Here is a 24,939-nt window from a genome sequence, read left to right as displayed (position 1 = left end):
GAGCGCGGCTGCCAATTTTCCAGTTGCAGCCTGTGAAACCCTCAATTTCAGGTTGCAAAAATCATTACTCTTTCTAGTAAGAAAAACACTGCCCCAGCAGCTGGTAGCAGGAAGAAACCTTGACGGAGCTGTCTCTAGAAGCAGCCTGCCCAAGAGCGACCGGTGGCTTTGCTCTACTATTTGCACGTTAAACTCACTATGGCAAAAATATTTCCAAGTGCCCTACCGCTTAAAAGCTACACGGTTCGAAATTCCAGTAGAGAAACGGGTGACAAAGGTCACCAACAGGACAATTGGGCACAAAACTGTGCCAGGAGCCAGGCTGAGAGCCCCTCCCTGCTCTGCAAAGCCGTGCTCGTGCCAGATTTACTTCTTAACCACGCTGCCTCCAACGGGACTTGTGCACGACTTTCTTCTAAGCCAGTACGGCTCCGTGTCAGCAGCAGGAATCTCCCCGTGTGTGTTGCAGAGTTACAGAAGTTACCGATTCTCCTGCCTCGGTCATTTGCATTCTGCCTCCTGAACGCCAAGGGACTTGTTTCGGCTTGACACGGGATTTGTTTGGACGGCGCTGCGCATTGCCGCGCGGCGCTGGGGAGCTGCTTTTACAGGGCAGAGCCCCAGCACCGCTCAAACAATGTCTTCACGTCGAGATTATAATATTTATAAAGGGATGGGAATGTTTTTTTTTTTAAAGTACCTGACATTACTGAGATAATTTCAAAGGGTAAATTAGCCAGCCGGGGAAAAGCACTAGCGTGAAAGCGTATTTGGCAGGAGGTGAAGAAAGGACGAGCCGTAGACGGAGTCGGTATTCACCCTGGGGATGTCTTCGGTGCAGTTTGAGTGCGTGGAGCCGTGCCCGTGCCAGCCCCTGTTGTCCACCCAGCTCCCAGGGCAGGAGTGAATCACCTGCTGTGGCTCGGGAGGTGCTGCGGGAGGGCCAGCAGCCAGGCGCAGGAAGGACGGCGCGGCGGCACCGCTGCCTTCACAACCCGGGCTGAGAATTGCATCAGCAAGCTGCTGCTCCACCAGCAGGCCACCCATCCTTCTTCGGGAAGGAGGCCGAGGACGAGAGCCTGGGCAAGGAACCATTTCAAACACCCTCAGCAGAGACAGGCCCAGGCTGCAAATCAAAGCTGGGGCAGGTTCCTCCTCCCGACTCGTCTGCGCCCAGAGCAGCCAAATCTGTGAGTGGGCCACGCTCGCTCGCCCTTTGCTCTGTGCTCTGAGTTAAAGCTAAGCACCTCCTTGCTCAAATTAAGGTTTTTTTTTGCATGTGGATAGGAGCCGAGCCAACGACGGCATTCAATTTAGCACTTGAGTCGATTCTGAAGACGAGACAAACCAGCACTGCGTCCACGTCGGCTGCAGGAGCTGGGGGAAGGTCGTACAGCAAGGCGCGGGCAGGCAAAGCTCCCAGTCATCTTCGGCCTTCCTTTGATATTCCAGGTTAATCATTTGTGCCTGTACAAACACGCAGCTGGATTCCAGGATACATTCGTTTTACTTTCTGACAGAAAGTAAACACGAGGCCAGCGGGCTGGTGACGTAGAAAGGACTTGACTTAATATTTACTTGTGCGCAGACCGAATCACGGAGATACGCAGCGTGACCACGGAAAGCCCCACGGGCTGGCCGAGTGCTTGGAGGTGCAAGGAACGCCAAGGGAAAGCTTTCTTGGGAGCGGAGGGGAATAAGGATCCCATCGTAAAATGAAACTGAAGTTACTGCATACCACTGAAAATTAAAAAGGCTGCAAAATGCGATGCAAGCAGGCGATGGGAACGTGGCTGGTAACGCGTCGAAGCCTGCCGGGCTCTTTTGGCTCGCGGGGCTGGCAACCTGTGGGTCAGGTGGGGAGGGCCCCACACTGCCTGCTCCTCTCGGCGAGGCTCTTCCATCCTGAAAAGGGTGGCAGAAGACTGCACAGACAAATAACGTGCTCCAAGTGTAAAAAAATAATCCCCCAGAAAGAAAAAAAGAGCGCGCATCAGCCATTTCCCGCATGCTGCTCCGGCCCCCTCGAGGCATCGCAGCCCACAATTAAAATCTTTGCTGGATGTGTTTTATGAGATCGCTTCTCGTCCGAACGGTTCGGTGCATTTTGTGTGGAAAATACTCCGAATACCACAAGCCACCCCCCCCCGAAACGCCTTTACGAGCAGCTCTACTTGGCGTCCCTATTCCCTGCACATAACCTTAAATGAGACTTCTCTGCAGATAAACGTCTGGTTTTATTTCTACTACCAGGCAACCCGTGAAGGTTTTTAAGGGTTTTGTTTTGTTTTTTTTTTAAGGCTGACAATCATTTATGTTTGATGGGGTACAAGAGGCAAGTTGAATGGAAAAGGAAAGATGGCTAAAGGCAGCAAGTGTGTAAAAATGTGGTTTCTTTGCAGCTAACCACATCACTGAGCTAAAACACCCCGTTTTATTCACATATCGAAGCTTATGTTGTCACCACAAAGGCCAAGGTTTCTATTCTAGTCTTTTTCTTGTTTGCTTTAGGAATACTTTTGGTCTTCCTCTCTGTCTGCAACGCAGAAACCCACAGACTGCTTTAACTTCTCAGTAACCGAGCCTGAACCGCTGCTGTGCCTAACGCCCAGAACAGAAACAACCCCAAGCCTTACGTTACCTTTGCAAAACAGAGCAATTACCTGTACAGAACTCATTTTACAGACACGGATGCACGGATGTGCACACCGAGCTGCCTTCATTACTAATCTCGGTATCACCGTGCCAAGAAAGTTGCAATCTGACAGGTAAGCCACCCAAAAAACCCCAAATCCCCTCCGACTTCAGGGCTGTGTACATCACACCTCACCGCCTGAAGACTCTGCCTGAACTCAGGCTAGAGCTGAACTCAGCCAGCAGATTAAAGCAGTGCTTCATTAGAAAACCTCAGCTCTCAGAGAGCTGCTAGATTTGGTACACGAAGCCTTTTTGTGGCCCTTTTGTGTAGGCTGCAGTAAAAATCAAAGCCTCTTTTCAAGGCATGCTTTCCTCGTGGGCTGGAACTTGGCTTCACGCAGCCAGTCGCAAACACTAGACAACTTTGAAGAGATCTTCAAAAAACCACACACCCAGAAAAAGCCATTTTTATTAGTCCATTAACATGTCATTAAAGTATCTCCTTAGCCCAGAATCAAAATTCCATCCTACCTAAGCAGAAAAACGTCACGCACGAGAGAGCCCTCGCAGAGCAAACACCACCAGGTTGACAAAACAGAGCGGTTTCATCTCCGGGATTCCTGAGACGTACTCAAACTGAAAAATCCTCTTGGGCAATGCCCAACAGTAAGCCTTCAGGTCTTCCAGATACACGCCAGCAAGGGCTGCTTAGCCCTCAAGAAAGTAAATCAGTAAAACAATAAAAATAAACAAACAAATGGCATGGGGCCATTGGAAGAAGGCGGCTCGTTAAATTCCCTGTTACCTGAGACTGCACGCAGCACGGCGAGTAGAGTTTAAGAATGAACTGCCACCAACCTTGGAGATACATGAACGGTTATGGAATTAGTTGAAGATCTTTGCAAGGATTAAACAAAAAGAGGAGATCAATAGGAAGCTGAATTAATGCTGATGTACAGACTCAGAGAAAGGCACACAGATCAGACAAGTGGAAATAAGCACATCCAATTATCTCTCCGAGTAACTCTTCTTTCTCTCCTTCCCCTTCTGTTCACCCATAACAAATGCCTGACACAAAGGCGAACTCCCAGATTAGATTTTTCATCAAATCCTAGCTATGACATCAGTTTTCTTACGAGTTTGCTATGCTTCCTCTAATCCAGGCCAAGAACCATCTCCTGTTCCCTACACGTCTGTTTCCCAGTCAGACACCAAAGGCCAGAACCCCAGCGGCTGGAGCATTACAGCCTCAGACCTCAGAGCAGGAGCCACCCATGGAATTTATTTGCCCCTTGTACAACGGGGCAATTTCCAGAGGTACTGGGACAAGAGCGAGACCATGCCTTGTGAAGCCTCCTTTGCCATCAACAAAGTGCCCCTGCAGCATCAGCCACCCTCACCTTCCTTCACCTTTTCCTTGCAGACCTTCTCCCAACATGTTCTTCGAGCACTGGAGTTCAAGAGGTGAGTCACCAGTCACTGTCCTCACTTTACAGCACCTGGAAAACCCATATCCAAAGAGAGCCGCTCCCAAAAAATACCCCATTGCTCACGGCTTTACCAGAGAACACGTTAACAGCAGGGGAAGTCAGAGGGAACTACCCTACAGCTTTTAAAAGTCAGTCCTCCACCACCAACACATCCACCAGGATCACAACCAAGTGGCGTAAATAATTCTGTAGAGATTTACCAAATGCAGTCAAGTTTTTGTTTTGGGAAGATGTCCACAAACGGCCTCGCAGTTCCTTGAAAACAGAGCAAATGCTCGGGCTTCGGCTATATTGTCAGCGCCTGTATACACGAGTAAGAAAGAGAAACAACTGGAAAGAACTCAGAATTTCTGTTAAAACCACACAGAATAATATTTTATTCTCAGGGCAAATTCAACCTCTTAGCTGACAGCTAAATAAAACAATTGCAATAACAAAATTCCTACTGGAAACACAAAACATTTTACAGTTACTCCCCATTTCATTGTGCAAGTGGTAGCTATTGGGAGCAACACTGCTTCCCGTACACATCTCGCATCTCCCACCACACAAACCTGAATAATTTATATTTTTAAGCAAATAATGTTGCTCAAGATAGGCTTATCTGCACGGCTTGCACTTACTTGTGCTCACATTTTGAAACAGACACCACCGTGCGTTGTGCAAGATCGCTGCTGTGAAGCTGAAAGCGTGCCACAGGACTGACTGCGGGGCTCAATTTTCTTAAATGACATTAGAACTAAGGAATAAAACCGTGTTGAAGTCTTAATATTTTGCTTTTATAGTTACCCAAGTGCTGAAAAAGCATCTGGAAAAAAATTCCTGAAGCATGAAAAACATGTTCCTCCACCCACATGCACTCATAACTCAGATTCCAAACTGAATTTTACTCAGATTGCCAAAAATATTTTGCACTTTTAACACTTGGAGCTTTCAAAGCACCTTTTGCAAAGCCGTACAAGTGTCACTACCTGACAGGACTGAACTCTCAGCCTAACCCTGCTCACAAACAGAGCCGGGATCGAGCCCAAAGCCAGCCCCATTCCATACCCTCAATAAACAACAGGTCCTGTCTAGAAGGAAAGGATCCAAATCTTCAGACGTATGTATTTGTTTCTCTGGAAAGCACCAGATGAACAACAGTACATTACAAAGGAAATACAGAAAAAAAACAACAAACAACCCACTCTAGAGATGAATACAAAGCTATGCTGCTTTTCACTACCACTTTGGCAGGAATTACATTTTAACTAGCTGGCTCTCCTTTCTGGGAATGAAAGCCCCTGTGCAGCACAGCCTACTGCTAAGTCAGCGTTTAATTTAGGTGTGTTTCATTTAATGCCTCTGATCTCCATTTCCATAAGTTAAATGTCTACAGCGTTCAACACCTTATTTTCATTATCAAAAAGAAGCTTACACGGACGCTCCCTTGCAGCTGATCATTTGCTTACTAATTCAGTACATAAAAGGCTTTTCAATAAACATTATGTTCGCTATAAAACACAGAACTTTAAGATTCCCCTCCTTGCAGATATTCTCTGTGGGGCTACCCATACCATTAGCACGACTATATTTTTTATAACCAGTTTGTGAGACTCCAGTTCCAAGTGCATTTAGACGCTAACAGCAGCTTTCCCCCCAAAAAAAACACCATCCAATTAATGGACTTGGAGTTTTTATAAGACATTCATTGCCGAAGCCTGATAGGAAAAGCTGCCCAACTGCTCTCTGCTGCTTTATAAAAGAGGGAAACGTGGAAAACTGAAGACCAAAACCAGAAGCAACGCGTTTGAGGATGTTTACCACGTGGCTAAAATTAGCGGACCATGCAACCACACCAATTAAAGCAGATCCAGCCTTGGGGTCCTGTCCACGGAGCAAAACATTTCTGCAAGAATGGGACAAACAGAGCCACGGGTCAGCTGTTCCACCCCAGGCTCCAGGGAACTACAGCTCCTCTATCTTCTGACCCAGCATTACCTCCAGCTCTCTTTACGTACCTACCGTCCAGCTTCAAACTATCCTCCTGGTTTCTGGAAGGCAGAAAAAAGTCTGACCTTCCAGTGCAAACTGTGCCAAAAACGGTGAAAGCAGAAACATGGTACCAAAAATCTTGGCAAAGTTTGACTAGCCAAGCAACAGTTCAGTAGAACCACTAGATTTCTCTGAAATAATAAAAAATCTAAAATTTCCAAGCTAAAACTAACCACATTTCTCACTTTAAAACCTAGAAGGTGTTTTGTATCTCCAAAGAGTGGCTGGTATTTATATACAGGCCTTCATATGCGGGTAGGGTCAATATTTCAGCCAATTTGTCTGTAAAAAACTATTCTAGGGAAGGAAATATGAACGCAATTTAACACATTTTTAATCTCAATTTTAAAGCTAAGATTTGTTTTTCCGGACAGAGCCAATATTAGCTTCTTTGATATCTCACAGCAATTAAATATAGTACAAATCAACTTTAAGGAAGAACATTTTCCAGTGAGGGTATTTTAATAAACAGTAAAAAAAAAAATCACGTCTGGTTTTCATCAAACATTAAGCAGATTGCTTAAAAGCACGAACATTGTTATTTCAAAAATGAATGGTGTGAAGTCATGTGTAAGTTGTAAACTATGTAAACTATTAGTCATGCAGGTTCAAATGTATCACTAGAAGAGTTTTAGTTAAACAATTCCCATGGAAAACTGTCTTACAGCTAAATTTCCAGGCTGGGCCCTGGTCGGGGCAGGGCTGCTCAACTCAGGGTTAACCTAGAGCTGCACAGAGAACCAGGGAAAGGAAGCTGGCAAGGGAATTGCTTGGGTGAGCTAGGATGCTGCTGGTGGTGACATTAATCGCCAGCAAAAGGAAAAACAACAACCAAGTCTTTGAAAACACAAAGTAAGGAACAACCAAACAATTGAGAAGTATCAAACCACCACCACGTTTAAGCATATTCAAGAATCTACATTTCTTCATTCATTCTTAAATCATCTGAGTGAAGAAATTCCAATGTAGAATTCCAGCAGAAATTGAACCTACACAATGCCTGGTAAATAAAAAGAACAGACTTAGGGAAGAAAAAACACATTCTGTGTTTAAGCTGTTTTTCTAAAACTTGGGCTCATTTTGTGTTTCTTTAGTAACTCTTGCAATAAGTATTTGCTCAAAATCTTCTGCATAGAATAATATTCATGAAGCACCTCTCTAGCACTACTACAGCTTCAGTAACTGCTACCAGAACAAATTCCAGTGGATACTGGATGGCTTTTCAATAGGGACTGTCAACACCCTCGAATTCTTTCATAAGTAAATGAAAAGCATTCCTGATATCAAGCAAGGCATCAGTACCATATCAGTGCTTTAAAATCACATACCTGAGGTAAGGAACGACTTAGAATATTGGTATGGAAAAATACTGTATGTGCTAGAAATTAAGGAAAACGTCTCGGTATACCGAGCGCATTTTGGCACGTTTGGATAGAAAGACAAAACGCCACAAGCCTTGTCATATATGCTCCTCCAAGCCATAGGCCCCGCCACCAAGAAATCCTTTTTCGTGCTCTTACAGCTTTTGCCTTCCTCATTGGCAAACCTGTTGTTCATTTTGCGGTAAGCACGATACCAAACAGATGAGGTGGAGGAGTACTTTCTGCACAGGCCGCGAGCGAGCTCCGATTTAAAATCAGGGCATTGAAAGCCAATACTCAGCAAAGAGTTAACAGCGTGCAAAAGCCTCTAGCAATGAGTTCATTTTGTTCTGGGCTACTTAGCAAACGGTCAGCCAAAAATTGAACCAGCTGGAATTCATTCAGAAGTACTTCTTGCTTCCCAGAGCTCCCCGGGCTGCAGTTATCAACCTGAGGATAACAAGCGCACGGATCATCAGCATCGAGCTGGCGCTCGAGAGAAGTGGCACAGCCTAATGGCCCGTAATAAACGACGTTTTGATCCTAACTCGGACCTCAGGACTGAGTTATAACTGCTCCGAGGGTCTTGTGGGAAAAACTGTAGGATTTGCCCGAGGAAGATGGAATTAAAGAATTGCACCGACCTCTCTGTTCGGTGATTACCTCGTTACCTGTAACACTTAGTGAATCCTTCTAACCTCAGTCCTTTTGCTGCGTTTCAGATGCTGTCAATATGAAACAGACAGAATGGAGCACTGAAGTGGGAAGATTGCCTGTTTTAATCAATTAACAAAAAAATATATTACAAAAAACACCCTAGAGTAGTTCAAAATACCATTTAGATACCTTGCTGTAGGAAAAGACACCTCAAATGCCCAGGTAAAATTTCAAAAGTAATGATAATTTAAGCACTTAAATTACAGAAATGGAAGAATGACTCCAGGAATTCCAACACCAGTTATAGGTGCACAGTTTAAATTCAGAAAAGGAAGAATTTTGTTTGCTCAAGTTAAATTCTTGGCATCGCTTCTGATTTTGAATGAAGTACATTGGCTGGTTTAGAACATTGGTTTTTAACTCCTGGAAAAACTGAACTCCACAATCTTAGGTTTGTTTGCTAATTACTCAGTCCGTTATAATCCCTTTCAACATCCGCCTGAGATGTTACAAACTGCTCCTCGCTTTCTTTGTGTGTTTTTTTCCCCTCATTTGTTCAGAGAGCTCAGCTTAAACCCTTCTTGTTTGCAAATGAAATAAAAAACACACAGAAGCCCCAAACACACGCCAGTGTTTGTTCCTGGCTGGTGAAGGGCACCAGCATGAAAAGGTGAGCGGTGACCCTGGCTACCTGCCAGTGGCAACGTGCATCTCAGCTCACTGCTTGGGCCTGCTGCCAGGTGCTGAACACCAGGGGGACGTGGGGACAAGTCGGGGGGTGACAGTGGTGGCACCCCTCAGCCGGCAGGAGCAGGGGCACGGAGCTATAAGGAAGCTGCGGCAGAGGGGAAAGGAAAAGAATGGGACAGAAGCGAGGCTTGTTCCAAAAAAAGACTGTAATTACAGGGATATTAATAGCTTCTGGAAGGCAAGAGTTTCTAATTCATTCACCTACTTTTGCTCTTTCTATTAACACCAGTACGGAGTCGCTGTTTTCTTCTACACGACGTTTGCCCACTTGTTGCAGGGGAGACATTCCTTGTACTGTAATGAACTTTCCCAGGAATTAGCATGAAAGCTATTGGTACATGGAGGAAGAAAGATCTGATTTAACAACTGGTCCAAGCTAAAGGTCTAACAGGAGAAGGAAACACTGAGTAAGAAATGTTTTTGTTGCTGTTGTACAGTTAGCCATGTCCTCAGGAAGCCCATACACTCACCCTCCGCAATCTACCTAATCACCTATTAGTCACCCCACTGGTAATTCCCTACAAGTGCTTTGGCTTGGGTCATGCAGCAGCCGGGAGACTGTCACCAATGTCACCAGCTCTCTGATTTCCAGGCAGTGAGATGCGTTTCCTGGCACGGAGAGGCACGTGCCCGAGGAAATGTGGGTCAGCGAGCGCGCATCCTACCGCCCAACGTGCGCTCTCCAGGGACTCGTGGCGGCGTGACTCAGGAGCAGCGGGCTGGCTGCAGGCTCAGGATGCTCGTTTGTTAATGAGATTATCACCGTGCCTTGCCGGCGTGTCCACACCACGCTGCCAGTCAGCTAGAAGAGATCTTCAAGGAGCCCAGCGCGCACAAAGCAAAATATTGTGTGTTAGGGCTGTGCTGAACAGCACTGAGAATGTTAGAAGGATGTAGAACACCGACAGGCACATCACGCAACAGTAGCCATTAAAAGGAAACGTCTGCCTTCAAAAACAATTAATCACCCGTTGTGTTTGCCTATAAACATCCCGATCCAACAGGCGTGTGTTTCGCTCAGCCGAGCAGCAGCAAGATGGACAACCAGGCTGCTGCTGCTGCTCCAGAGCTGCAAGCAATGAGGACATTATGAGCAGGACCCTGCCCTGAACGCATCCCCTCGCCTCCTTCCAGCAGTGGTTGTGGTTAACCAGTAACCTCCCGCAGCTCGCCAGCCAGCCCTGCTGCCAAGCAGCGCTCCCCAGCAGTACCAAAGTTCAGCGGGTCCACGCCAGATCCGTGTCATCGCTCTCTTCCACAAGCAGCGCCGGCCTCTCCACTTGAGGTACCTCCAACAAAACGGCTAATTCTTGCGTGACCTACGGGGAGGCACAAAACGGCTGCGAGCTGAATAGCACCAAAGAAGATTTCATGAAAAGCGGGCTTTGATTCCGAATCAAGCCGTATCAGCCGATGTGTTACTCCCTTGTTCTAATTATATAGGACAGCATCTATTTAAACTGCCAAGTTAATGACTTCAAATTTGATCAATAGGCTCTGTTTATTCAGCCCAGCGCTACTGACGGTCACCAGGGATGAAGAGCAAAACAAACAGGCTGGTTACAGCAAATCTGTGGTTGAGGTGGGGTGCGTATGAGAAATCCACAACCAAACAGCCTGCGAGTTAGTCAGGGGGTGGGGAGGGAAGCCCCCTGCCACAGCCAGACACCCCATTTCCCTTCGTGTCCATAAAACATTTATCCGTGTTGCTCTGTGAACGGCCAAGTTGCGAGCTGCGTGAGCTCAAGCGTGACAAACATCACGGATACATGACTGTGAGCCTTATCTCCTACCATCTAGCTACGTTAAATATTTCACATTTGTTTTCAGATTAAGCCGTGGTAGCACACGGCAACAGCAAGGGGACATCGGGAAGCCTTCGGACCATAAGCAGTGACTTCCCTCCTTGTCACCGTACCCAGTGCTGAAGGAAATTTGCTTTGGAGCCGCTACGGGAAAGGCCGGAACCACCTTCTTGAAAGCAGGATGACAAATGTCCTTGACTAAACCTTCTGCCAGCAGACGGACTGTTTTCCTTACAGACGAGCTAAATAAAAATAGTTCAGAACACAAGCAGCATACAGTGTGCGTGCAGCCTCCCAGCAAAGATGGTTTTAAATTAAAAAAAAAGAGCTTTCATTGCAAACAGCTTCTCAACAGCAGCTTAACAGCAAGGGATGTGGAAACCCCCAGCAATTTTCAAAGAACACCATGAGAGGTATTCAATATAGGAAACCCCCTTGCTAATCCCAAGTGAATCTGCAGCCACAAAGGCTGAGATTTTGATGAAAATGCTTTCTTGCCTTATTCTGACCAGGGTGCTTGTTTACAATTTTTCTCGACATTAGGCTTTCAGCACTTTGTCTGCGAGAGGGCTCGCTACCTGCCCTGTACGAAATGTCAGCGTCCATTCCATCAATAAATTATAACCCACTACTGCTCTCATACCTCCATCAAAGGTGCTACGTACGTAAGAGGGAGCATGAATGAAAAGATGCCGTGTCTCTTCCTACGCAGCCTTCGTGTACGCCTTTCATACTCAGATTTTACCCAAGTGACAACACTCGCTCACTGGATCACGGAGCAATAAAATATGAAGCAAGTTCTCCTAAACAAACTGGTCTCATCGACCTGCTGTATAAGTCTAATGTCTAAAATTTAATACTTAAAAAACAACACATGGAGCCAGCCGCTTCAGTCAAAGCCGAAGAAGTTTGCTTTCCATTTTAAATTGATTAAATAGATTCAATACATTAAATTTTGCATGGGTGGTTAGCAGTGCTAATATTCTAGATAAAACGAAACGCTCTGCGAGGAATATTAGGGCGAGCTCTCAGCAGATGTATTACTTGCTCTCACAGTAATTTAGTATAACAGAGGCCTGACAATTTCACTGAACACGATTACAAAAACCAGCTCTTCACAGTTCGACACAGAAGCTCCCAGAAGTACCTATTTCTTCACTGTGTACTCAGCACAGGGAACGCACTTGAAGACAAGCAAAGGCTTTGTGGGAGCTGTAGAATAACACTTTATTTTTTTTTATTAAGAAGGTGATTCCCATTTATCAAAGAGCCGAGATATTAAATGTGAGCCTTTATTTCCATTCCTATCGCTGAGGCGGCTCGCACACCTAGCAATCTGATATTGTCCGAGCTCCGGATGACAAATGGCTAGACAGAACCAAAAGAGAGCAAAATTTAATAAACAATTTTCATAAGCAAAAAGCCTATAAACAACGTTTCCCTCCTTACTAAAATAAGCTACGTGGCGTTAATTTGAAGTGATAGCAGTGTTCTTTTAATTAAAAAATGCCAGTAGGAGGCTGATGCATTGTGTGCTGCTGTAAGCGACAGGCTCGCAGGATGCAGATGAATCTTTGGGTAAGGAATTACCGCGCAATTTCTTCTGGGTTGAGAAGCAAAACGAAACCCCTAAATGAAACCAGAAGCAGACAAGGTGTTACCAGTGGTGATTGATAAAGTCTTCTGGATGTTTCCCTCGGAGCATGATGTGACGTTCTGGGCAACAAACAAAACCCCAAAAGACAACAGCCCGCTCGCTCCAGTTGCTGGATTACGAGCTAAATGCATGAAGTGCGACTCGTTACAGGTTTGTGGCTCACCTCGGAGCTCCTCTTCCATTTCCATCCCTGCAGACCCAAGCCCACTGCCTTTTGGTGAGACAGGGACCGAGTCCTGCACCCTGCCCGCAGCTCAGGTGGGTGAGGGAGAAGTGATTGTGCCCAGCCCCACATCTTCAGCAGGCGTGGAGACTGGATATTGAGCATCTCTGCCCTTACCAAATTTGACTGAAATCGGATGAAGACCCCCAAATAATTTAGAGAACGACAGGTGTGATCCCCTTTTCAGCCTGGTTATTTATTTTTTTCAGTCTGGAAAGAAGCTTAAGCTTGTCCCCTCTGTTTATCCATCAGCCTGATGGTCAACTAAGGCAGTGCTGTCCTCCAAGAGCCACGGACAGCTCGGCATGTGCCAGGTTTCACTGCTGATTAGCAAAACCTCCAGAAGCCTAGAAAACTGATTAATATCACCTTTCTGATCTAGCACAAGTCCCTGCAAAACTATTTGCCAGATCCTTTTCCCCCTGGCCTTTTAAAATAATTCCACCACTTCGGAAGGGGTTGGCAGCCACGACCAGGACCTTCTGCATGTCTATGCTATGATTCTGTGATCACTGCTGTCATTAAAAAAAGAGAAAAAAAGCTCTACATAGGCATCTGGAAGCATGGCTGTCTTAACAACTGGCAGCTGCTTTGCCTGGTAGAGCCGCTGCAGTAAGGAAACATCAGAGAAACAAGCAGGGCATTTTGTTTTTCCTTGGTACAGAGGCTATCCAAGAGAAGTCAGTTTATCTAAAGGTTTCTAGTGTATTTACTCACCAGTCCTGCAATGACTATTTCAATCACGTTTACACTACCAGCAGCATCTCAAGCATCACAGATTAATCTGATTCCTTCTGGTGCTTCAAAGTCTGTTTTCTCTCTGCACACTTGTACGATTTACATCCTAAAGCAATGACAAAAATAAATAAAAAGGAAACCTGGTACTATTTTTCAGCTGGGCTTTATTTCCTTTTTTTTTTTTCCCCTTCTATCAAAAAATAGTTCTCATCTACGCTCTAGTTCAATTTGGAAGCAGCACAGGCGGACTTGATAAGCATCCTGCGAAGGAAATGCTTTGAATTGCAGACTACTTACAGCACATTTTCCCAAGCAACTTTTTATAAATCCCATTTGATGGGCGGTTTGCTAATTTCCATTGAAGTTTATCAAAACATTATTTGTAGACAAGTCAAATTACTTCTGTGATTGAACAACAACAACAATGAAAAAAAATCTCTTGTGCCTGCCAGTCCAAGCCAGGCTGCTGGATTACGCAGGAGCATTATTTATCCTGTTACCAGACAGCCCTTTCCAACTCTGAGAAGGTATTTAATTTTGAACGAGAGAACACACCACAAAAAAGCACCCATTTACGCGTTTCTTTTGTTTGCCTGAGTCTTGTACAAGACCAGGTAAAAGCACTGCTAATAAGGCCTGGTGACAGCACAATTATTGGGACTTATTATGCTCCCCTGAGTAGATCTAAAGGCTGCACGCTCGTGACAGTCTGTCTGGCTGACTCTCCTACCTGTGCTGGTTTATCAGGCTGCAACAGACCCATCTAATTAATATATATTGAAAAAAAAAAAAGTCTATTAACATTCAATCCCCTAGAAATCTTGGAAAGGAGGAATAAGAGGTGTAGGTGCTCCTATAATGTCATATTAACTTTAGATATAGCGTGGCATATTTTCGATAGCTATTGCACAATCTGTGAAGTCAAATCTTACAAAGGCAGCCGGACATTTAATCCTGTAGCCTGTGCTTTTGCATTAGCAAATTAACATTAGACTATTTAACGAATCACGGGCACGTTTTCAAACCCAAATTTAACTTGGTTACATCGCACAGCTACCCAAGTTGAACACAGTCATTAAAGAGTAGGTTTATAATTTGCACTCTTTTCCTGAATCCGATGTGTTCACTGTTGGGAGGACCACGCTGTGTTCCACACACTCATTAGCACCTACCAGCTCTGTAACTTCGCTTACACCTTCAAGCGTATCTCATCTGCATTTCAGCACTCATCTGTAAAACGGGGAACCCAACAGAAGCATTTTCAGTCTTTGGTCAAAATATTTCAGGAATAGGTTAAATACGTCACCAGATCACAGCATCAAAACTCTTTGCACAGACAAAAAAAAAAGCTGAGAGATAAAAAGAGAAAAATTAGATACACAAATTCAAAGCCCCCAAATAAAAAAAGCCTGAATTTTATTTTATTTTTTTTTTTTGCCACCAAGCTGGTTCTGTTCTCTCCGATCTGTTATTTCATAGGGTATTTTCAGACACATGAAGTCTGAACATGCCAATCATAGCTTGATCGTTACCTGTCTGCAGACAATTTTAAGAAAGTCACAAAAGATACTGCTTGTAATTCCTACTGCTATAGTAATGCTGAAATAAATATCATTTCAAGAGCCCAGAAAATTCAAGTTATTCTTTCAATGGCTGATATATCTTTAGCTGACATTCACCTGCTCAGTCCAGAGCTCAAAGTTTACCAAATCTAATGGATTTCCTCCCCATTAATGCTAGAAGTTCCCAAGAAGTCTTGTTCATCAACTAGGTATCCATTAACTAGACTTACACTTGTAGAGTATGACACCTCTGACTTCTCATTTTCAAGTTTGACACCTCTGACTTCTCATTTTAAAGTTAAGTCTAAAGTTAAGTCTAAGTTTAAAGCGAAGGCCCCACATGCTTATAAAAATGTCCACATGTTAAACAAAGCTAAACACATCAGCTGTAAGAATCAAGAACAAAGCTTCCACTGGAAATAAACCAATGGCTGCAGTCTGAATCGAATTGAAATTCCTCACTTTTCTAAATTCTGCACTTGTGAAGCCGAAAAAAATGTTAAAGCAACAGCACAATCCATGTACTCAGTTAATTTTCATGTGCAGTCTTGCAGTCTGGGCTTCTTGCTTATGCTCATCAGTAAAATGAAGCATATGCATTTCAAAAGATGTTTCCTTTTTAAGAAACTTGTTGAGCTGTACACCTGCATACTACAAGATGCAAACACATTGACCACAGGGACTAAATTTCCTGCTGTAATGCCCACTTTACATTGAGGATGCGACACAGGCCACATTCAGGGTTTGAGGAAGAAAATACAGGACCATAGAAAAGAGCTCGGAGTGATGTTAGCAGCTGCCTTGAATTCAAAATAAACGCAAAGGCAACTATCTGAAACAATTTTTTACCTTTGCTTTAAGGAGGAAGAAGCCCAATGGAGAACTTTCAATATAGTGTCCTGGAAATTAGGAAGGTTCATTAGGAGAATAGATTTTCTCTAACACACGCAAATCTAATTATGAAGTAAACAAGAGATGGAAACTTTAAATTGATATGAATCTATGCAGTTTTTTAGTCTAGTGTTTAGAGGGAATAGGCAGGTTTTTATGGAAGACTAAAATGCAAACATATGAAAAGGTCAAAGAAAATGCTGTTCCTTCACTCACACACACGAAGTCATTTTATTCCAAATAATAAAGTGTACCAAGACAGCCCTCATCAACTCGAGGGGGAAAAAAAGGCATCTTATTGAAAATGATTCTTTACTTACTACGGGTTAACAGCAAAAGCAAAAATTACTGCAAGATCAGATAATGCCAGGCTACCCGTGAAAGTGAGAGAAAGAAGTGTTGTTATTGTCTTCAGCAGGGCTTCCTCATAATCCAGGGGGGAAGAAGCATCCATCATTCAAAAGGAAAAAAAACAAGCACCATGGCCAGAACTGAGCATCAGCGAGGAAATCCAGGGCCACGTAGTATTCCTGGAGTATCCTAGTGGTCAATACTACTCGGAGTTAAAAGCATGGTTTAGTGCTGCCCTTTATTCTTAAACGAGCTGTAGCAGGAGCTTAAGTGACAACCGGGAAACAAAGCATCAGGCGGAAAGCTCTTACAAACACCTGCTTCCACGGGATTTCTCACCGTTTCTGGGTGATTTAGGATTAGGGCTGCGTCCCCACGGCACAGCTGAGGCACGGGGCTGGTGCTCACCGAGCCCTGATGCTGCTGCAGAGGCTCCTCGGCCGCCTGCCATCGCCTTCAGCTGCAGCGGAGGTGAGCACAGCTGGCCCGGGAGCGGCGTGCAGCGCCGCGCGGTCGCTGGGGGGATTGTGCATTATTTTAGCATTACTCCCAGACAATAAGGGATTGTTTCGCCCGCAAACAGATGAACAAGCCTCCCATTTAAATACTTTCGGGTAAATTGTATTAGTATGCATAATAGTGTCCATATCCTCTAAAAAAAAAAAAATAAATAAAGAGGGAAAAAAAGAAAAAGGATTTTTTCAGGGGGGAGGGGAGAGCAAAGCCCGCTCTGCCAGCGTTATCCATCGACGCTGTGAATTGGGTAGCCTTGGGGATTTTTTGCCTGCTGTGCTTAGTGTCCTTGACAACAAGCCAGTTTGAATTTTGGCCTTTAACTTGACAAAAATGACTTACTGAAGAGGAAGGCATCAAGCTATTACAGCCCTGTGGAGAGATTCTTTCTAAAACAGCATGCGAGCTTATTTTGCCAATTCAACTCGAGTATCGTCAAATTTATCATCCTGCTCCAATATCCCCAAATATTCCCAATGCAGATGCCAGTTCTTAAGAGAATATGCAGAAGAAAAACTTGCAACATTTTTGCTCCCTCCTCTCATTGCATTTGAAGACTTTCACAAGGAAAGAGAGAGCTGGAAAACCCTGAGAAATGCGCCCAGGGATCCCCTTTGAAAAATTACTGGTTTCCGTTCAAATAAACGGGAAATGAAGCTTATAAACATTTTTTGGTAGCATCTTAACCTGCTACTGACCTACTGACTGGTCTTTAGCAAACATACACACAGGTTTCTTCTTCTATTACATTAATATTTATCTCATCTTTCATAAATTGATATATACCAATAGGCAAGCTCCAGCAAAGCTTGCTGCACGGTTTAAATCACTGTTGTCCCTCTGTCTCCCGTTTTCCTCTCCCAAATTGACCTCCCCCTACCAGAAGACAACACACGCTCACACCTCAGCTTTCCAAAGTCCAGCACCTTGCCTTAAATTCTTGAGACTCACAGCGAGAAGCTGGACTTGCACGTATGCAGGTGAAGCATGAGCACAGGTTTTCTTCCACCAGTTCTCTCATGGTGGGTGATAAATTTCTGGCAACGGGGGGCAGCGGGCTAGCAAGGAGATAACATCTTAAGGTAACATCACCTGAGAGCAGCGTCGCTTCCCCACCACCAGCAGGAACACGTTTGGTCCTAACTAAGTGTGTGTCTTCCTTTGGGCTTTCTAAGGGCTACACTTGAGACCTCGGCACGTACCCCAAAACATAAACAGACCCACGGCAGGAGAAACGACAGGGTGGCTGCCAACAAAGATCTCGAGACTTCTGGTCTCACTGATGTTTTCCTGCCCCCAACACCCTGAGCTGTTGGTAGAGGGGAGAACAAACCACTTGCAGTAATGGGGCCATTCAGCCTTGGTTCCACTCCAGGAGAATAAATCAGCAGCGGTTTTCGGTTCCCAAATGCAAATTACCAAAAGCACTAATACAGATAAAAGCTTTCAATGATCCTGCAGAATCATGGGCCTCTTCCACAATAACATTTTGACCGGTTCCAGAGGAATCATCATGGGGAAAAAAAATAAATAAACCAAGAAAAAAATAATTCCTAACTTAGGGAAAAAAAAAAAAGGCAGATAGAACAGTCTCTTCCAGACTTTTTTTTTTTAATATTCTCTTCACTCAAGTCTTAAATGAGCTGCTCTGAAGTGTACATACCCAAGCTTCACACGCCTACCACACTGATGTAACCTTACCTTCTCCAAACCAATCCTCCCTCTCACGCTATTTTGACCAACGTGGCCCAAAAGAACAAGGCAGCCGGGCGAGTATTTAAGTCTGGAACCATAAATAGTAGCAAGTAATCTAACCAGATTAATCCAACTTTAAGCACGTCGACTGGACTTGCTTAAAAGTTGGGCAGCAATCCAGACAAACCTCCGAAACTCCGGCTGCCAACAGGCACACGTGGTGTTTCTGCACAGCTCCTCTTCGCCCTGTGAGCCACCAACCACCGTGGGCTCGCTCAGATTTACCTGCAAGGGCACTTCCAGCAGCTTCTCGGTCACCGTCAGGAAGAATTCAGGTACCAGCTCGCAAAATCCCAGCGTAAAACTGGCTTCCTCGCAGGGAAATTGCTGTACAACCCTGGAATGCTCAATTTTGCAACCCAGAGAAAACGTGAGGCTACAGAATTGTATAACATGATGCAGCCATTTAAGGAAGTGGAGGAGAAAGCTGCTCGCAGACTGGTGGCTAGCAGGGAATTAGAAAGAAATCATTAAGGAACTGCAGAGCGACATCCCAAATTACATCTCTTTATATGAAGACATTCAGTTGGAGAAAATAAAGTTTCGAGTCGGGAATAAAGTAGTTATTGTTTCTACTTTCCCTGCCTGAGGGGAATATTCAAGCAAACTCCTTTTGGAGATTTAATTTACTTCCACCAGGACAATGGTGCTGGCACGGCTCTGGCTTACTGGGAGGAAGACAAAAGGAGGCTCGCTACCCACCAGCCTGCCCGGAGGAAAAGGCAGCTCGTTGGATTCCCACTCCAGCAGCCCAAAGCTGCCAGCTGGCCGGCTGCAAAGGCTGCTCCCCAGACTTCTCCCCATGAAAGCAAGATGAGTAGTAGTATTTTTTCTTTAAGTCCCCCCAGTTACATGCCCTAAGCCTCTTGGCCGTCCCCATCAAAGGGCCTCTGAGCAGCCCCACGTTTACCTTGACAAAAAGGCCAGTACTCCACGGTGCAGACAGGAATGGAGGTGGGAGGTTGAGCGCCTTGCTCAGCAGGGCTCAGGACCCAGCTCCATCCAGCGCCCCAAGCACCAGCACATCGAGCACCCCGCTCCCAAACACGTGAAGAAAACCAAGCAACGGGACACTGCAACATCCTCCCGGATTGCTAGGCAAAAATCAGTTTGGAGCTACTAAACTGCTGCTTCCCGTTGTGCTCCCCGTTGTAGGATTTTAAACCCCAAATGCGGGGCTGACCAGCCTGCCATTTCAGCCTTCCCTTGCACTAGCACCAACACCATCAGCTGCAAGAGCTCTTTCTAATGTAAAAGAAACTAAAAGTACAGGCAGCCCATGAGGGATGTACTGCTGCTGATCCCGATGTGGATGCTCTTCGTTGCTGACCACAGGACAGAAAACTGCCCAGGCCGTCGATATCAGCGCTGCTATCGATCAGCCCGGTAACTCTGCTGCAGCGATCAATACTACATTAGTCCCGAAATGGAAGCTTTTGGGACACGTTTTAACATATGCCTTCAGAGCAATCCGAAACGGATGTACGAAAGAGACGTAATATTTTAGTTGCTACCAGAAATCACTGTGCTCTTTAACGGGTTCCTTAAATTACAAATGGAGATCTCCAAATTGACCTAAAGCCGCCCATCTAGAAGCAACAAACCGCTCGTGCTTTGCAAATGGGACTTCCCTAAACCGTGCTGACTACAGGGAACCGAAAGCGGTGTCCAGGCTCCTTATCTGCGCCACCTCTTCCCTCGTTCCCTTTCTTTGCCACTGCTGAGCACCAAAACCTTTCCTGCAGCGATCCAACGCGTCGCCTACACGCCCCCGCAGCTCGCACAAACCACCCACTTCCACACCAGCTTTGTCATTCCTCCCTGGCTCTTCCGACACCAGAATTTCCTTTCTCTCACGTACGCCCTCCCTCCCAAACCTCCACCGAGGCGATGACAAACAGCGGCCCGGCCACTTCCTAGACCAGGTCTGGGACGAGGGACGCCTCCGCTGAACACTCAGAGCTGACTATTTATATTCTGTTCCACCAACTGCTGCTCTTCTGGGAAAGAAACTGCTTTTGCCATCAGCCCTCGACACGCCATCTATGTGTTTTCATGGGCTCTGACTTACACATGAGCCCCTCTCCCCTTCCTGCTCCATGTCTGAAGCCATCCGTAACGGCTGAACCAATTCTTTTTCCTTCCCAATGTTTCCTCAGTTCCTCTGCACTCCCCGGAGGCAGCCAGCTTTCCACACCTCAGCCGAGACACCGCTGAAAAAGCCGGTAGCGACCAAGTCAGAATCCAACCTCCAGCTTTTTTTTTTTTTGGGTACAGAAGTTGCACGTTGAGTCCACTTCACAATTTTCCAATTCCGTCTGCAACTTCCATCCGCAGGCTACCTGGAATAGGAGTGTCTCTGATAGCAGCACAATGAGACTGCAGTTTTCACGAGCACTTCTGCGTGATAGAACAGTATGAGGAAGAAGCGTGTAAGCCCTGGAGTTGATAAACCCTTAGGAACTTCCCCAGGGAGCGACTGCAGCAGCAAACAAAGGTTTTAGAGGAGCACACCAGTTAAAGAAGGGATAGACATATGCTCCACAAAGGCGCCTTCATCTGTGGGTCACATTCCTCCCTGACCCAGAAGATCCCAGGCGGACTCTTCAAGCACCACATCATTTTATCATTTCCATCCCTTTTTTGAGACATCCATCCCTGTTACACTACCCTGGTGGCAGCACAAATACAAAAAGACCACAGACTTAACGCCAAGTTTTACCTTCCTTTGCCTTGAACTGCTCCAAGTGGCAAGAGACAAGGCCACAAATACCTTTGGCTCCTGCATCACCAGTAGAGGTGGTGAAGCTCCAGTGGAAGTAAGAGAAATTTCGCACGTGCTTTTGGAAAAACTGAGATACGACAAGAGAGCAGTGCATTTGTGATCCACAGGACACCAATCGTTTGAATCTGTCACCCAAGTTACTCGCTGTTGGGTTTTGCTGCTGCTTCCTCCTTTCTAACAGGAAGCATTATTTGCCATTTTACCTCCTTACAGTCCTCGTCGGGGTAGGACCGACACCACTCTATAAGCACAAAGACCGCTTCTGAAAATAACCACAGGATCCAGAACTTTTAGATAGATTCACACAAATAAAACACTCCCAACACCCCAGTCATACGAATACATTTCCAATATGCAAGAAAACGAAGAAAAAGCACAAAGGATCTGACTCCCGTTCACTCCCCAAAGTACCGCTCACAGGCGCCTTCAGACTAAGTGCTATTTACACAGCTATTTTCGGTAGCGCAAACCAAATTGTTTCTAATCACAGGAAACACAATGCAAGGAGTAAATCATAACGGAAGGAGCCCTCGGTTTGATTTCATTCCACTCCAATCTCCCAATAGCAAAACAGGGGAGAAAAAGCCACTCCAGCTACAACTGTTTGGAACAGGTAAGTCAGCACGCTGGCCTCCAGCGAAGCCAAGAATACATTTCCTAATGATCCTAAAGGGAAATCTCTCCCAAAGCAATTTATTTTGTGATTAAATACAGCATTTTTTTCACACTACGCAGGTCGCATGCTTATGAAATACAGGAATGTTTGAGCAAGCAGATTTCTTTAATTATTAAAAAAAAAAAAGATACGAGTGAGAAAATCTACCAAGTTGCTCAATAAAGTAAAACTGCAGCCCCTTCCAATAAACATTCTCAGCTAGGAGAGAAGAATTGTGCATGCTAAAAGGAAAAGAGCACTTTGAAGCAGCGTTCGCTCTTCAAAATTAAACCCAACAGCTTCTATCTGTTATTTAAATGATATCCTCCTGCTCAGAAGGGCTATGACCGCAGCATAAGTTACTCAACTCCCAACATTTTTATTGACTGACTTGCATAAAAATAAGCCACATTAATGACAGATCCGACATTTAGTATCCATCGCCACAGAACTCGTTTCAGATCAAACATCAGCCATCCACCTTCAAAATATTTTCAGCCTTCTCGTGTCCAAAAGGACTTTCGGATTTACATTTCCCTCACCAACTTCAGCCTTCCGAAGCACGAGCGGCGCAGAACCAGAGAACTGATTAAAAGAAAAAAGGGATTTTTTGAAGAGATGCTTCTGCCTGATTGCAGCATCTGCCAGGGGCACGTTACCCTGTCCCTGAAGTTCACCTAGTGCCATTTTCTCATTATTTGGCCACCTTTTATGCTTCTGCAGCCTCTTTAAAATTAAACCCAACAGCTTCTATCAACCCTGTGAAGATCAATGCCGGTGGCCGAGCGTTTCCTTCGCACCCAGAGATCTCCAAGCATCCACCTGTTGCCTTTGAAAGGCCGGATGGGGCCTTATTTATTAATAATTCACCCCGCAGCCTGAAGAAGCAGATGCCGTATCCCTTTTCTGTTTAAGCTGCAGCCTGGGCATCAACTGGAGCAGCTTGTGGAAGATTTAATCCAGACCTTTTGAGGGTGCAACAGAAATTGGCTTATCCGTGCGTGCACGCGCGCCCCGACACTCGGAGGAGCCGCTTCTCGTCACCCTGAGCTTGGGGAAAGGAACTTCAGAAGTTGAACGCGTCACATTGGAAAAGGCAATCGAGTCGTGGGGAATGGTAAGAATAAAAAAAGAACGCAGAGAAAAAAAAGGATAAACAGCAAAAAAAAAAAAAAGAAAAAAAGGGGGGGGATGCTAAAAGCAATGAAACGGGTATTTTCTCAGGAGAAAGATCAATGGGGTTGTCTTCGGCAGCAAAAGGGGAAGGTAAATGGTTTAAGTAAATCAAAGTGAGGTAAATTATGAAAGGAAAAGCTTTCCTAAAAGTCAGGGAAGGCCAAAATCTGAGGGAGCCGGGGGCTGAAGCAGCCCGTGGGCTGTGTTGGGGGGGGGGGGGGGGAGGTAACAACGTGCCACGAGGGGAGGAAAAAAAAATGAAAATCAACAGAAATAACTTCAAAATACAGAACCTCCGCAGGGCCCGGGGGTGGGTGAAGGGGTTTTAAAGGGATAAAAGTTGCGGAGCGGTGGCTGGGGCCCGGCTACCGCCGAAGCCGGCCCACGGCGGCCCGGTCAACCCTCCCCTCACGCCCAGGGGGCCGGGGAGGGGGCGAGGGGAGCTGAGGGGAGCTCGCCGTGAGGGGAGGGTTGATGGGGCCGAGGGTTTTGCGGGTTTAGGGGAGCCCCCGGGCCGCGGCCCCGTTACCTGTGAGGCGGATCTTGATGCTGGAGCCGTTCCGCCGCGTCCCGGGGTTCGACATCGCGCCCAGATCAACCGGCGGCCCCGCGCAACCCCATGCGGGCCTTGCCTAAGCCCCCACCGAGCGCTCCGGGAGCCTTTCTCCGCCGTTACCGCGGAGCCAAACGCGGAACCGGAGCCGCTCCCCTCAGCCGCCGCCGCCGCCCGCCCGCCTCAGCCCGACCCGGCCCGGCCGCCGAGAGGGCGCTGGAGCCGCCCCCGCCCCGCCCTGCGCCCGCCGGAGGGGGCGTGACGTCAGCGCGCACAGCGTGGCGGCGGCGCGGCGCCGCCATCTTGGGAAGGTCGCAGGGTGGTGGTGGGGGGGGAAGCCACACTCGGAGGGAGGGGGGAGCGCCCCCTGGCGAGGTGTGGGGGGGATTTGGAGGGGAAAATGGGCAGAAATGGGAGAATGGCGCAGGAATTAGGGATACGGGTAGAGGGAAGGGCCTCAAGTTACACCGGGGGGTGTTCAGGTTGGAAATGAGGAGGTATTTCTTCTCAAAGTGAGCAGTCAGGCATTGGGACAGGTCACCTAGGGTGGTGGTGGGGTCACTGGGGGTGTTCAAGGACAGGGTTTAGGTGACATCGTTGATACCAGATGATCTTGGGGGTCTTTTTGAACGCTAATGAGTCTAGGATTTGAGTCTAGGATTTTAGGCTGGCACAGTGGGTGTATAGGGACACTGTGAGTGCATGGCAGGGGTACAGGGTGGTGCTTACCCACCCCATCCCACCCAGAGCAGGAGTCAAAAATCCCCCCCACAGCCCATACCCCAGGATAAAGTAAAGGAGAGGGGCTCTAATTAACACAGCCAACCTCATCCAGGAGCAGGGGGAAGGCACTGACCCCACAAGATGGTGGCCCTAACCTTAGAGCTGCCTCCTCTCTGTCCCATGCAGAGCTGCAAAGACACTAATTTCTTGAGGCTTAAGGCTGTGATGGTGGAAGCAGGCAGCCTTTCTACTGCAGCCTCACGTCCAGCACACACAGGCAAGCAGGGGAACAGCTCAGTAGCTGCATCCCCTCCTTCTGGCTTGCCCCAACTCAGAGCACCAGCACCCCTGTTGCCCCAGCACCTTAGGGCTGCCTGTGCAGCTCCACAGCAGCCCAGCTCCAGGCTGTGTCTCCATTTACACTGAGGAAGCACCTGCCTCAGATTCTTTTTACCTGGTGAAATCTGATCACTTCCAGATGCTGCATCAGCCCTGTCAGCAGCATGCTACAAGGAGGCAGAGGCAGCCAAGGCCTTTGTGTTAAGCCATGGGCACAAACAAAGGATGTGCAGAGATACTTGTCTCCAGTGCACATTTCAGGTTTTGGCATAGTTTTCAGTACA

General features: G+C 46.4%; 1 protein-coding gene across 4 annotated transcripts in view; it reads right to left on the bottom strand.

The window, feature by feature from the left end:
• The window catches only part of SMURF1 (SMAD specific E3 ubiquitin protein ligase 1), a 46,039-nt gene extending 22,273 nt beyond the window's left edge, over positions 1 to 23,766 (bottom strand). For 3 of the 4 annotated variants that reach the window (XM_084536243.1, XM_084536244.1, XM_084536246.1), the window contains exon 1: positions 23,570 to 23,766. In XM_084536243.1, the coding sequence (XP_084392369.1) occupies positions 23,570 to 23,624 (55 nt within the window). In that variant the 5' untranslated portion in view covers positions 23,625 to 23,766. The remainder of the gene's footprint in view (positions 1 to 23,569) is intronic. The other variant, XM_084536245.1, reaches the window with a different exon arrangement.
• Between the last annotated feature and the right edge of the window lie 1,173 nt (positions 23,767 to 24,939).

The sequence above is a fragment of the Aythya ferina genome (assembly GCF_964211825.1).
Source record: "Aythya ferina genome assembly, chromosome: 15".
In the NCBI taxonomy this organism is placed as follows: domain Eukaryota; kingdom Metazoa; phylum Chordata; class Aves; order Anseriformes; family Anatidae; genus Aythya; species Aythya ferina.
The sequence above is the reverse complement of the archived record's forward strand: the minus strand, read 5'-3'. Positions and strand labels throughout refer to the sequence as shown.